Genomic DNA, 14,162 nt, shown 5'->3' on the forward strand with positions numbered 1-14,162 from the left:
TCCTCACAAATCTTCCTCTTCTCCAGGCCCTTTCCCTCCTCTCCATCTCCACCAGCTCTCACACCTCCTTATCAATGTGCTGTTGTTGTGTCACCTTGAGAAGCTGCTGCTTTACCCTCCCTTGGAGGAGGCAGGGAGGGAAGGTAAAGACCCAGGAGCAGAGGCACGGCTTTACTGAAGGCTAAATGCTCACACCTGCCGGTGGTCAGCTCTTTTCTGCATGTCCCCGAGCCAGGCAGAGAGCACCGGGGCTGCCTGGGCAGAAGGGAGGAGCAGAGGACATCCGAGTGTGGCAGTCTCTGCCTGTCACCTGCCCGATGCGTGTCACACAGCAGGCAGGGGCTGTCCCCTCCAGAGGAACAGCTGGTGGCGTTGGCAATGCACGTGCAGAAGGTCATGGTGCGGGATGGTAGAGCTGTGGGTACGGGGAAGTGAGGTGGGTCGGGATGGGGGGCTGGAAAGGCTGGTGCGGGAGGGAGGAAGGGGTCCCCGTGAGGGGACAGCAGGGGTGACTCAAGCCAAGCCCGAGGTTTGCAAACAGAGCTGTTCGGGGCCAGGACTGGGATGAGGGTGCTCCAAGCCTCAGCAGAACCATCTAAGAGCTTGTGCCCACGTTGTGGCTTTCTCTGGTGCTCTTCCATCTCGCTCCCACCCATCCATACAAATCAGCCATTCTCAGCATCGCCAGGACACGAGGGCCCTCCTGGCCCTTCTCACTCCCCTCACCACCCATGTTCACGGCTCCTGGTGCTCCACACAACCTCCCACCCACCACCCAGCTACACCAGCCCTCCGAGGCCCCGCCGGGAACGAAGCCTCCTCACGGCTGCCCGCAACCACCGCAGGGGCCTTGCAGAAAACGCCCGGTCACGCTGCGAGCCGTCCTGCCAGCCCCATCGGCCAGCGTGGCGTGGGAGCCTCCTCCCAGCTCGTCCCAGCTCGTCCCACCAGGAGGCCGCTCCACGAGGCCACCAGGAACATCTCAGCCTTGCCAGCCGGGGCCGTGGCAGAGAGCTGGCAGCGCCGGCACGACTTCCCCTCGCTCGTACCTCGAGCCGCAGGGCTCGAACGCTCTCGGCCCGCATTTGGGATTTCTGGGGTGTGTTTGTAACGAGGGGGTTTTACGCTCTGCTCTGTAATCCTGCGGTGGGCTGTTTATAAAGGATGCCGACACGCGTGACCCCAACCCTACAACGGAGCGCTGCGGGTGTGCGACGGTGGGGGGGGGGGGGAGGCGGGGGCCCCGTTACACCCGGGAGGTGCCCTTGGAGACCGGGGCTCGTCTTTAAAAAAGGGGAAAAAAAAAAAAAAAAAAAGAAAAAAGAAAAAGAAAGAAAAAAAAAAAAAAAAAAAAAAAAAAAAAAACACGAAAAGAACGACCCCGCGGAGCGGCTCCGGCCCGGGCCTGGTTTCATGGCGGGGCGGGGACAGCGGGATCCGCACCCAGCGGGCGCGGGGCGACCCCGTCGCGGTCCCGGTCCCCGTCCCCCGGGGACAACCGGCGCGGAGCCCCGTCCCGCTGTGACGTCACGCAGGGCGGGCAGGGCCGTGACGTCACGGGGGCGGAGGCGGCGGGACAAGATGGCGCTGAACAGGAACCACTCCAAGGAGGGGGGCGTCGTGGTGCCCGGCGGCGAGAGGTACCGGGCAGGGCAGGGCAGGGCAGGGCAGGGCAGGGCAGGGGGGCTCGGGTCTGGGGGGTGCCCTGGTGGGGGCGGCGAAGGCGTCGTTTGGCCTGGCGGGAGGCTTCGTGCCGCGGGCGAGGCCCGAGCGCCTCGCGGCTCTCCCACATCCCGGGGTGTGCCCGTGGTGCCCCCGGTGGGATCCGTGAAGCGACCGGCTGGAGAAGTCCTGGAGAGGTCCTGGAGACCGGAGGCACGGTGAAGCTCCTCGTGTTGGCGTGAGATAGCAAAGCCGCGCTCCTCATCACAACAGCTTCACGAGCTACCATGGTCTGGGCCCCGCACACGCTTCCACACACAATCTCTTGGCCGGTTTGGGGAGGTGCCAGCCGTCCCACCGGGTCACGGGGGGCACAAACCCACGCGGCAGCGCTGACACGGCCCGGGCGGAGGCCCTGCTGTTTACCACAGCCCGGCCGCTCACGTAGGCAAGCGTCGGAGTGACCACGCAGACGTTCCTCCTAATGAGGCCACCCAACGTGAAATTCTGGTGCAGGATGCGGTTAAGGAGGTGCTCTGGTGAGATTCGGAGCGTTGAGGAGTTGGCTTTATGTAGCTTGGGCGAAATACTTCCCCTTTGCATCCTGGAAATACGAAGAGCTCTGCCGTGCTTTCCATCTGCCCCCCTCAGCCAGTGTTTAGCATCTAGCTAAACCCTGAAGTAACGTCCCAGCACACTTTCTTTGTCAGGACTTTTTTTCCCCTCATTACAGCTAGACTTTGTATTGTCTTCCTTCTTGGACATCTGAACCTTTCAGGTACGCCTATACTGCCGCGTTTTCTCCTCCCTAATGACCACACACTGTGAAATCACGGAGCTCTTGGGTGTTTTCCCATGCCCTGACCCTGCCAATTTGCAGTTTCCTGACCTGGTCTGATTTCTGGGATAGGCTGATCAGAACATGTTACAATAACTTTAGATCCAGCCTATTCTGGTTTGTGTTGAGTCACATTTTTTTTTCCTTTTCTGTGTTCCTGAACCAAAAATGCTTCAGATTTTTCTGCTGTCGAAACACGTTACAAGCTTGTCACATCCAAGGCTCTTTTGTTTATTCTGGAACTTTTCTGACCAGGTGGTATGTTTAGGGTCCACCACCTAGATTCAGTGACACTCTTTCTCAAGATGATTATTTTCCTGAAAAGATACTCAACTTTTTCAGGCACCTCCATACCCATAGTGTTTGCGGGTCCCATCTGGCTTTTCCCATCTGGCATTATTAGCAGACTTTGCTGATGTTCCCATAAATATCCAACAATAATAACCTTATTGCTGACATTGGTGGCTCCTCATTTGCTTCCTTAGCACGGTGCTCTTCATCACCAATATTTGCTTAAATCATGTGAAGTAAGGCCAGCGGTCAGGGTTCTGTGAAGCAACATTCTCAGTTTGCACAGCGGGTGTGGTGGTGCAGCAGTTCTGCTTTCCCTTCTGGTGGCCAGTCCCAGACATAAACATGGATGTGGAGAGAGGTTTGCTCTGAGGTCATTCCTTGACTTGAAGCGCATGGTTTCAGAAAGCTCATTCCTTTCTGTGCCCTGGTCTCTGGGCTCAGGCTCTTGCCAAGCAGAGAGAGCAATTCCTTCAGCCTGGTTTTGGAGGCAGTTTCTCTTCCTGTCTTTTATAGTTCCCCTTTGTGAAGGAAGACGGGTTGTCAAAGGTGAGAGGAGGAATTCTTCCACTCTGGCTAAATCATCCTTGTGTGTCCAAAGGAAAAACTGGAGGGCCTGCTTTAGAATCTAGTATTTTGGGACGACATTCAGGGACTGCGTGGTGGGTGTCTGTCAGAGCTGTCACTGAGGCTGTCTCTCCAACTGGTCTGATTTCCTCCTGCAGTGTTCTCAAACAGTGCAAAGATGTGGAGCTCTCCTTCAGTGACGTGACGGGCAAGCCTGAAGCCTTCAAAGGCACCAAGAAGGGGATGCTGTATCTCACCCCTTACAGGGTAAGTCTGATGCGAACAGGGCCCCCCTTGTCTCCAGGGAGCTTGTAGACAAGAAACGTAGCTGGTAATAGAAGTGATTTTTATTATGAGAGGAACCACTGGGGGTACTAGGTAGGAGAAAGGCTAGTGGAAATAGGACAGTTCTTGCCTGTGACAGTGTCCTGGTTGCCTACAAAGGAGCGTACAAACCTGGAAATCACTATGTGGAGAATATGTTACATACATCAGTAGGTATTATTCTCTTTGAAAACTGTCATAGCTGATCCTTAAAAAATAGAAAAATAGAATTGTAAATGTGTGTGCTTTAAGCAGTATGCTCTTTTGGAATGGGCGTGCTTCAGGTGAGTTAGCTGTGCCATCATCAGTTTGGGATTCCTTCTCACGAAGGCTGTGAAACAACACAACACATACTGGTAATAGGGGTTAAATTATCCTCTTTTTGGATGCTTCTACAACCAGAACTCCATAGCCACGTTATATCTGATTAGCTAACGCAGAAGTGTCCCTTCCTGTCTTGCAGATGATCTTCGTGTCAAAGGGCAAGGATCCTATGCTGTCCTTCATGATGCCATTTTATTTGGTGAAGGAGTGCTCTATTGAGCAGCCTGTTTTCTCTGCCAATTACATCAAAGGACAGATCCACGCCGAGGCAGGAGGTACGTGCCTGTGCTTTGTAGCCTGAACTCTTCCAAAGTGTCAAGTCTTTTTCTCTTCTGCTGACCATTGAAGAGAGTGTTTACACGCGCAGGGGACAGGTGGACAGTGTAGCTACAGCAGCGTAGTTTGCTTGTCCAGACTAAGGTACCTCAGGTCTTCCGATCTTTAACTTCAGTGTTGCTGTCTGCCCCCAAAGCTAGTAACTGACTTTTGCAGGGTGACTTATATTTAATCCTGTAGCTTGTGTCGTGCTCTGCGTGTCAAGTTGGTTTCTGCTTGTGCTTGTTTTCCCGTTCTTGACCTGGAAAGCTGGGCAAGAGACCAAGTTGCCAGTCACTGATGCTGATAGGATAAGCAGCCACTTTTCTGCTAATTGCTTTTGCTAAGCTGTTTTGCTGTCTTGACGGCTACTGAGGAGGTTAATGGTCTGTTTCAATTCTAATTCTCTTCTAGGTGGCTGGGAAGGACAGGGGACATTTAAACTGACTTTCAACAGCGGAGGAGCCATCGAGTTTGGACAGCTGATGTTCAAAGCTGCCTCTAGCGGTAAGGGATCTTCAGGCTGCAGTTCCCCCACAGTTGGCTCAGCCGGTTAAAGAATGGTGCCCGTTTTGAAGTTTGTGGGCCGGAGGGCACCCTGTACATCTTCCATAACAATGTATTTTTCCTTTTCTAGGGGACTTTTTGTTTTTCCTTCCAATCCATTTTCTTTATTTCATCTTAATGCTTTTTTAGGAATACTCTGGAGTTTGTGCTTCTGGGGTGGCATACCTTTTTCTGTGGCACCTGATTTGCCCTAGGGAAAAAAACTTGAAGTATGTGGTGGTGAAAAATTGATCCATGTACCTAACGTTAACTCAGTTCTCTAATCATGGAGTGAAATGGGGCAAATTAACATCTCCACATTTGGAGAAGGGTAAAATAAATTTTAAAAATATATATTTTCTATTTAAAACTTTCAAAAGGAAAATAAAAATGTACATTCTGTTCTGATATAAAGGTTTAAAAAAACACACCGTACTGACCCTTATTTAGAACAGCCCTTTCTTCCAGCTGTGAGAGCTCTGTGCTTGAGCTGCTGGCTGATAGCTGGTGTTTTTGCAGCTGGTTTCCTTTAGCTCCCTGTGAGCTTGCAGTGAGGAGACTGCATCTAAATGCTTTTCAAACCCAGTACTATGCCAGGACCGTGCACTGAGCATCTCTAGAACGTAGATGATGGGAAATGGGGCTGCATGAACAGGACCTTTTCCTTTTTATTCTCTACATTCAGTTATAACAAAAGGACATGTGGCTTACTAACTGTGTGCTCCTTAGCTTCCAGTGGAGTTCCTCTCCAGACGCCTGGCTATGGATATACGCCTGTACCCGGGGGGTATGCACCTGCCCCGCCTGCTCCGGGTGGCTACGCGCCTGCTCCGGGTGGCTACGCGCCTGCTCCAGGGGGCTACGCACCTGCTCCAGGGGGCTATGCTCCTCCTCCACCCCCCAATGGCCCGTACCCTTATGCACCACCTCCAGCGAGCGCCTACGGCCCTGCGCCGCAGCCCATGGGGTATCCATACGCCCAGACTCCAGGTATGGAAGCAGTGTGATGAGCAGCGGGGCGTTTTGCTGTTAGTTGTAAGGAAGTGTTAATGCAACGGTGAGGGTTACTGTAGCTTTGTCTCCGTCGAGGATTCTTGTCCTTACAAAATCTGTCACGTGCTCTTGGTCACAGCTGTGTGTCTCTGGTTGCCGCTGGGCCCGGAGGCTTGCTGTCCCTCTCTACCGTTGCCCCAGTCTAAAGCATCCATCTGGTGTCATCTCTTTGCAGGTATTTACCCACCACTCCCCAGCATGAACCCCCCGTATGTGGCACCTCCTCCCCCCCTACTCTGGGCCTTCTCCTGCAGGACCCTCAGCCCCACCGCCTCCCGCAGCCTGGGCGGACCCAGGGATGCCAGGTAAATAGGGCTGGGGGCCTGCCAGGCTCTGGTGCAACAGGGTGCTTGGGTTTTGGGCCGTGGGTGACACAGGGGATACGGCTGGTGTGGGGAAGCTGCTGCTGCAGGAGCTCAAAACCTTCTTGATCTGTTATGTGAGATAACGGGGCTGGCAAGGCTCTCAGTTCCATGCTGTGCAGCTTGTGGTCAGCACTAGCCAGTTTGCAGCCTTCATGAATTGCTCTGAGTTTAAAGTCAGCTTGCTGTGGTTGCTGCTGGCTCTTGGGATGTTTGTCGTCTCCTCAAAAGGGCTACAGCTGGGCAAGAGGGCTGTGGTGGCTGCATAAAGCAGGTGGGATGGGGAAGTCCTATGCTTGCTCCTTTTCTTTCCTTTCTAGGCAGCAGTAAGGCCATGGAAGCCGCTTCCAGTGCGTACTACAACCCTGCCAACCCACACAGTGTCTACATGCCCATGGTAAGCACTGTGCTTGTGGTCTGTGTGTGCCTGCTTCCTCTCGTGTCACTAATACAGACAGGAGTTCGCTTTCCTAGTAAAGCCTGGAGTGCCTTCGTTTTGAAAATGCACAGAAAGCATGCACCCTCCTGGGAGGAGGCGTGGGTGATAGTGCCAATCCTCGATCAAGGAAGAAAGAGGAGGGCATTAAGATTAATCCAGCTGAATCTCGGTATTCATCTCACTCTTAAACATGCTTGCATGTGCCCAGAGAATACAGAGCTCTCTGCTTCTGTACGGGGTGACGGTGAGGGGAGAGAAAGAAGAGCAGGTCACTTCAGGATGCGAGTATTTGGGTTGCATTCCTTGTGGGTTTTTCCTGGGCTGCCTGGCGGTGGGGAGGTCTGTCACGGTGCAGTCGGTGGCAGCCGGTAGGTGGGCTGTAGTCTGCGGCTGGTGGGTGACAGCCGGTCTGCCTGTGCCCTCGGCAGCCTCGCACGGCTCTGCCGTGGGCTGGAGACTGACGTAGGCTGAAGCTGGCCCTCAGCCCGGGGGCTCGCTGCCTGCTGGGTGGCAGTGGGAGCATCAGCAGAGACAAAGGGGCTTAAGACAGTGCTGTGCATTCTTTGCAACAGACCATTTGCTACCTGTTTTTGAGAGGACCTTCACTGGAAATGTTACGGGAGGGAGCTTACATCCTGGAGCATAACTGATACTGGAGAGGGATGATGCAGTGCAGTAACCGCTTAAAAACCAGCACTCGGCTCTGGCTGTAGCTTGCTGAAGAGCAGTAATTTCTTGTAAGCCAAGCCTGGGAAGAGCTCTTCATAAAGCAAAGCACGGTTGTTGACTCTACTGTACCTCCTTCCAGGATCAGCCGCCTCCTTACACACCTCCTGAGGACAAGAAGAACAACTAACAGAAGGACTTGCAGCCGGCCTCCCACGCTCTCTCTCCCTGAAGACAATTTGGCTGTTACTACCCATCCGGTTAGCGCATCTCTAGGTCTCTTTGTGTATATACAGTGTAAGTAGTGCTGGGCAGCTGAGCACCTGCCCCCTTAGACATTAAGTCAGTGCCAATACAAGGCAGAACAACAGCACTTTCCTGCTTCTTTGCTTTATCTCACGGGGTTGAAGCACTAACCTTTTGCTCTGCCTCTGGCATGAGGGGAGAGATGGACTTTTTAAACCAGTAGACCACATCACTGAGAGTAAAATACGAAGGCTCTGGCATTTTGGAGTAAAACTACATGGAATGCCAAACTTTTAACTTCTTCTGAAGCGCCACCAAAGAAGAAAGGTATAGAAAGCCATGAGGTTTCTCGCATAGACTCCTGGGTAGCCCAGAAAGGTGTTAAATTTCCTTATACCGTGGCACAGCTCAGCCTAAGATGGGACTCTGGAAATCCTGTGTCATGCTGGGAGCACTTTTTGTGTCCTGGACTAACAGTCACGGGGTGATCCTGAGATCATCCTGATCCTGAGATGCGTCCTGAGAGGCACTGAAGCATTTGGTGGTGTAAGTGGGAAGAGGACGGGCCCCAGCGTGGTGAGGCCAAACCCATCAGCTCAGCACAAGCTCTGGGATGGAGCATCCTACTGCACTGCAAGAGGAGCATCCTACTGCACTGCAAGAGGAGTTTCTGGGCACAGACATACCTGCTTTGGAAGCAGCAGATCCTCTGCTAGCGTTTCACCATCTCCTTTCCCATTTAACCTAAATCCTTGCAAAATAGGGCGGTAAGTGGAGGTGAGGCGCTGCACTCACTGGTGTCTGTGGAGAGCCAGCACTGCCTGGTGTCTCCTCCTCAGGCGTGAGCCGCCCGTTTGTATTGACTGGATCTCTGAAGGCACAGTGTGTGTTTGCTGGCAGGTCTCCGATGTGCAGCGAAGCCAGGCTGCACGTAGTCACTTTTCAGATGCTGGTGGTGGAGGAGCTGTGAGAAGTGTAACTGGAAACAAACAGCGACTCCGTAAAATCAGCCTGCCTTTTAGACGTTGAAGAGAAAAGCAAACAAAGGTGTGCTGCAGAGCAGCGAGCCGAGATGGGCAGGCATGCGAATCCTTCTGCAGTCTTCCTTCTGTTCGCTCTCCCAGAAGCAGGTCCCGTACCTGTGCAGTGATCCTGTGCCACAGAGCTGTTCTTCACGCCTAACGGAGTTGAGCTGAGCAGGAGGCTGCTTGCCTCGGAGCAAGATGTGTTACGTTAGGAAGATAACCTGGCACTGGCCTTGTCAGGAGACAGGTCCTGCAGCCCTGGCTCCCTCTGCTGAGCAAGCTTGTGCCACCGTGCTGGGGAGAAGTGCCCTTTGTCTCTTCCTTCGGCTGTTACAGCCAAGACAGGCGTGCCCACATCTGCGCAGCATCAACGGCAGGTGCTGCAGTACTGGGATTTGGTTGCTCAGGGGTGCGGTGCCCGCTCCGCTGGGAACTGCGGCCTGTGGTGTGGTGTTACTAACGCTCAGCTCTCTTGCAGAGGATGTGGCTGCTCAGTCACAACCTTTCCTCCTTCCTTAGGACATAGTGCCATCATTAAACCTGCTCTGACGGGAACCTCTCCAGTCTGGTGGAGACCCTCGTGATCTTTACATATGGGGTGACTGTACTTCTTTTCTACAGCCTTCCTACCTTCACAGTGAAGGGGAAGGGGTGTTTTCCCTCTTTACCTGGGTGCCAGGGCTCTCCTGTGAGTCAGGCCTGTGTGACTTACCTGTTTGAATTCCTAAAGCAGCCCTGCATGGGGGGAAGTAAACTTCCTTATCTAAAAACACCTTAGAGATGTTCTAATGACTCTGTATTTAAAAGAAAAAAAAGTTTGTAACTTTTGAATTGCACTTTAATACAGAAGTGTTGATACCTTGAGCTGCCTGTTCAGTGGTGTGTGTGTGTTGCGTTGCCCTTCATCGGTCCTGCCTGTCGCACAGAGGGCTGGAACAAACCCGCTGCTGCTGTTCTCAGGTGGGCTGCGGGCTGGTCCTCCCCTTGCACTGCTGCGTGGCAGAGGTGGGGCTGGCTTCAAGTAATTGAGGAGGGGGAGGGGACAGACGTGCTGACCTTAGCTCATCATCTCTGCCTGTGGCATTGCTCTCGTCCAGATCTCCAGAACTGGCACGTAATTGTGGCTTAGGGCAGGCACAACGCTGCCCTTAGCGGGGCCGGTGTCACCACCCTGCTCACCAACGTGGTGTTCTTCGTGGCTCTCCTGTGCATGTTTACTGCCTGAGGAAAGGCTTATCTTTAAGAGAATCTCTTACCTTGCTGGTTGGTTTGTATTTTTTTTCCTAGTAAAGGAAAAACTAAATACATAGTAAAGGAAAATGGCACCTGATTGTGGATTGTAACATCCGGGTTTCGTCTTGTGCCTAGGACCTCTGGTGCCTTGCTGAGCGTGGTGCAAGTACTGGAAAAGCCAGTTTCCCTCTGCATCAGCCCCGTCCAACAGGAAGCCACTTCCTCTTGCTGTAGTTCTTCCTGTTTTGAGGAACTGATCCTAAACTCCTACGTTAGCCAGGGGGCTGAATAAATGCGAAACACAGCCTGCGACCTGCTTCCCTTTTATTTCAGCTAAATTGCCAAAATCACAAAAACAAAGCTGGCTCCTGTACAGACACGAAACAGACTTCTCATTTCTCTTTAGTACTGCAAAGCATTGTGTCCAGTACCTTGCTGCTGCACAAGACTCTGCGAGAGGCTAGAATCAGCCCTGTGGTCCTGCAAGGAGAGGGCTCCCAGCCCTTGTTTCTGAATAGAAAGAGGAAGCTCCTTTCCTGGCCAGCTCGAGATGGGGTAGCTCCCTGCTCTGAGGTTTAATCTCGCATCGGTCTCCTGGGGCTGCCTGTACCCTGAAGGGGAGAGCTTGGCGAGTGCTGCACCCCTCCCTGGGGCTGCTGGGGAGGCCACGGCTCGCCTGAGCTGCAGGATGCGTGGGGTAGGCACAGTTTGGGGCTGCAGTATTCGCACCGCTCACTTCGAGCCCCTTCTGGTTTATTTGTGCGGGCTCCTCCTCGTAGTGGAGCGGTGCGTGAAGCTGCCCTTGGGAGCAGGAGGAGCCTTTCCCTGAGACATGCTGGAGTGGTCAGCCTGGCAGAGGAACATCCTACAGGAACGAGATGCAGCTTGCAGTTTGGCGGCACCTGTGATCATCTCCCAAAGTCAGGAGCCCACCGAAGACGGGCATCAGCACTTTGCAGGCAGCACTCGCACACAGCACGGCACAGCTCTGCAGTTCCTGCTGTTATACCACAGCACAACAGCTGGGTTGTGCAACTTGATGTGCTGTGCTGTAACCTCACCCCAAAGCGGCTTCAAGGCAGTGCTGACACACATTTGGTTTGGGGTTCTTCTTAGCATGCACTGTAGGCTGTAGCAGTGCTACCTCCGGGATCCTGGCAGCAGAAGCAAATCCATCACGGCAGGGAGCAGCCCTGTCCTCTCTGCAGGACCATCCTGGCCCCGGGAGCTCTCACGGAGGGTTCCTGGGGAGAAGGGTGCAGCCCTGTTGACTGCCCCTTTATTCTAAGCCAAGCTGATTATAGCAAAGGAAAGAAGGTGGCTAGGTCTGGGCCCTGAGGCCACAGCGGATCCTCTTCTTCCACAGGAGGATCTCTGAGTGGTTTGCAGTCACAGAGGAATCACGCTCTGCATGCCCTCAGGAGGAAGTCAGGAGAACTCCTGCTTTGCATAGATTGAGTGGAAATCATCAGGTGCCGCTGGAGGAGCGGCGCTGACTGTTGCACCAGCAGAAGGCACTTGTGCAGCAAAGGGACGGGCCCCAGGGGCTCGCTGATCGCCCCGGCACTGGCCCACATCCCCACCGGCTGAGCTCCCTCAGAGGAGGGGCGGCCGGGCCCCGCCGTGGGGGGCTCGCTGCTGGACAAAGCGCCAGGGCTGCTCCCGCAGCGCCGTGGGGTAGAGGTACCACATCACCACCCCTGAGGGGTTAACCACCACCGTGAAGTTGTCTCCTGCCTTCAGGCCGCTGATGATCTTCCCACTGTACACGTCTTGCACCTGGGACAGACAGGGGGTCGCTGCCAGGGTGTCACGGACCTTCACCGTGGGGTCCCAGTTTCCGTGCCCAAACCACAGCGGGCGTCAACGGTGGGGGGAAGCTGGAAGGAGGGGGTGCAGGCGCAGTGTGAAAGCGGGGCTCACCTCATACACAGCCTTCTCCGGGAAGCTGAGCTTGGCCAGGCTGGTGGTGTAGCGGTAGGGCATGTCCGTCCTCCGGCTGAAGAAGACGAGGGCGCTGGCGGCCCGGGAGAGCGGGCGCAGGAACACCTCGATATGGGATTTCTCCTAGGGGTGGGGAAGGGCGGATGAGGCAGAGCTGCCAGGGCCAGCCCTGGCCCTCCCTTTGTGGGGAGGGAGCAGGGGAAAATAGACTTGTCTTACCCCTCTCTGGTCCTGGGGAATAAGAACGTTTTTGGCTTGCAGTGAACTCAAGGAAAAAAGAGTTCATGGTTCTCTGCCTCCCTCGTTACTGCCTCCCACCCGGTGCTGCTCGCGTGCTCTCTGTTCTCCCAGACACGTATGCCTTCCCCCTAACCTTGACAATCCTGCGCCCCTGGATTCCCAGGGGGTCCTGGTTGATCTGGATCATCAGGCGGTTCTGCAGGATCTCCTTGGCGCTCGGGGCGATGGCGCGGAGGTCGTTGGACATGAGGAGCGGAGCTGCCATGATGGTCCACAAGGCCATTTGGGAGCGCGACTGCTCGTAGCTGAGGCCGAAGTTCCCGATGATGAGCTGCAGGGGAGGGAGGACAAAGAGGGTGGAGGCAGGAAAGGGTTAGGAGCTTCTCTGCATGTCCCTCCTGGTGATGCTGCAGCCCGCTAGGTGGAAGGAAGCACGGGAAACCTCACGTGTGCTACCGCTTCCCTTGAGCAGGGACACCCTTTCCTTCATCGCTATCTCCCCCTCAGGCTGCGCCAGGGAAGGACAAGGACACTCGAGGGGTGACGGGTTCATTGCAATACCATGTCCGGGTCGTTCCAGTGGCCGGGGCCGGCGGCTGGCTGCAGCACGTCCTGGTTTGCGAAGAACCAGTCCACGATGGAAAGCACGCTATCCCACGAGTCCTGGATGTCGCCGTAGTTGCGCCACAGGTTGCAAATCGTGGCCAGGAGGGTGTAGTTCACCTGGAGGGGAGCGTGGGGGTCAAAAGGGAGAATAAATAAATAATGCTTTAAAGTCTCAATAGATATTACAAGTCCTGTCGGCGCAGGATTGTCAAGGTTAGGGGGGAGGTGTAAGGGGTAAGCAGTAAGGGGTGCAGAACATGGGCACAGAGTCAGGGCTCCCCCGTGGCACACGGGAGCCAATGACAGGCAGGACAACCCTCACCTTGGGCGGGAGCCCCCCCCTGATATGCCGGCCAGCTGCAGGAGTAGACGATGGGGCGGCCTGTGGCATTCAAGGCCCTCGTCATTTCTGGGTAGCCTTCGGGAGAGAAGCAGCAGACCGGTGAAGGAGATGGACAGCAGCAACCTGCACGGCTTGCACTGGCTCTAGGGCTCCCCCAAAACCTCCTCTTTGCCCAGGAGCTGCTTTTGCCCTGTGGCTGCGGTGCACACAGCCAGAAGATGAGATGTGAGGGAGGAACCGAAGACGGCCAACTGTCCATCAGATGGACGGCCACCCCGACTGAAGCAGTGAAGGGACAAACACTGTCCTAAGAGGCAACCTTTACCCTTCGCTTGCTCCTCGCCTGATGAGTAGCACCCGTCCAGCTTCAGCATGTCCACACCCCACTCCGCAAAGGTCTGCGCGTCCTGCTCCACGTGCTCCAGCGTGGTGCCCGGGTAGCCCCCGCAGGTGAGGGTGCCCAGGTCTCCGTAGATGCCCAGCTTCAAGCCTCGGGCATGGACCTGCGAGGAGAGGAGGGCTGCAAGGAGGGGACGAGGGGTCCCGAGGTTCCTCCCGGGGACCGAACTCCTCCACCCAGCCACCACGGTGGGACAGGGGGGATCACTCACGTAGTCGGCCAGGGCCTTAATGCCCCGGGGGAACCTCTCGGGGTCGGGGACCAGCCGCCCCTCCGCGTCCCGCTGCTTTGCGGACCAGCAGTCGTCGATGTTGACGTACTCGTAGCCCAGCTCCCGCCAGCCGTCCTCCGCCAGCCGGTCCGCCATCTCGAAGAAGAGCATCTCGCTGCGGGCGGGCGGCGAGCTGAGCCCCTGCCGGTGCCCCGAGGGGACGGGCTGGGGCTCCGGGCTCACCGCGCTGCGTCCCCCACGGCTCGGAGCCCCTTTTGTAACCCCATCCCCGACCCGGGGGACACGATACCCGATGGCCTTCACTGTGGGGACCCCCCCAAGCACTCCAGCTGCCCCTGGGCCACCCTCGCCGGGCCTGCCCTCCCGCCCCGCCCCGTCCCCGCCGACCTGATGCAGTGCCGGGGGTCGGCCCGGCAGTCCACGTTGCAGCGGAACCTCTCCCAGGCCAGCCAGCCCATGGGGGGGGGTGCGGGCCAGCCCGTTGTCCAGCCCGCGGCCGGGCACCA

At 55.6% G+C, this 14,162-nt stretch overlaps 2 protein-coding genes across 2 annotated transcripts; one reads left to right on the top strand and one right to left on the bottom strand.

Annotated features, from left to right (window-relative positions):
• The first annotated feature begins 1,515 nt into the window (after nucleotides 1-1,515).
• LOC118156907 (WW domain-binding protein 2-like) lies at nucleotides 1,516-9,522 on the top strand. The gene is given in 9 exon segments (XM_035311125.1): nucleotides 1,516-1,640; nucleotides 3,517-3,625; nucleotides 4,146-4,281; nucleotides 4,736-4,828; nucleotides 5,597-5,857; nucleotides 6,096-6,145; nucleotides 6,147-6,225; nucleotides 6,603-6,679; nucleotides 7,530-9,522. Coding segments are annotated over 9 exon segments (912 nt in total). The 5' UTR covers nucleotides 1,516-1,581; the 3' UTR covers nucleotides 7,578-9,522.
• Nucleotides 9,523-10,197: 675 nt separating this feature from the next.
• Nucleotides 10,198-14,157, bottom strand: LOC118156911 (alpha-N-acetylgalactosaminidase-like; the record flags this gene model as incomplete). The annotated part of the gene is given in 10 exon segments (XM_035311136.1): nucleotides 10,198-11,670; nucleotides 11,815-11,958; nucleotides 12,209-12,406; nucleotides 12,637-12,798; nucleotides 13,004-13,021; nucleotides 13,023-13,099; nucleotides 13,350-13,527; nucleotides 13,636-13,810; nucleotides 14,044-14,120; nucleotides 14,122-14,157. Coding segments are annotated over 10 exon segments (1,248 nt in total), but the record flags the coding sequence as incomplete, so codon positions are not given.
• Nucleotides 14,158-14,162: the final 5 nt, after the last annotated feature.

The sequence above is a fragment of the Oxyura jamaicensis genome, assembly GCF_011077185.1.
Source record: "Oxyura jamaicensis isolate SHBP4307 breed ruddy duck chromosome 1 unlocalized genomic scaffold, BPBGC_Ojam_1.0 oxy1_random_OJ106547, whole genome shotgun sequence".
NCBI classification, from domain to species: domain Eukaryota; kingdom Metazoa; phylum Chordata; class Aves; order Anseriformes; family Anatidae; genus Oxyura; species Oxyura jamaicensis.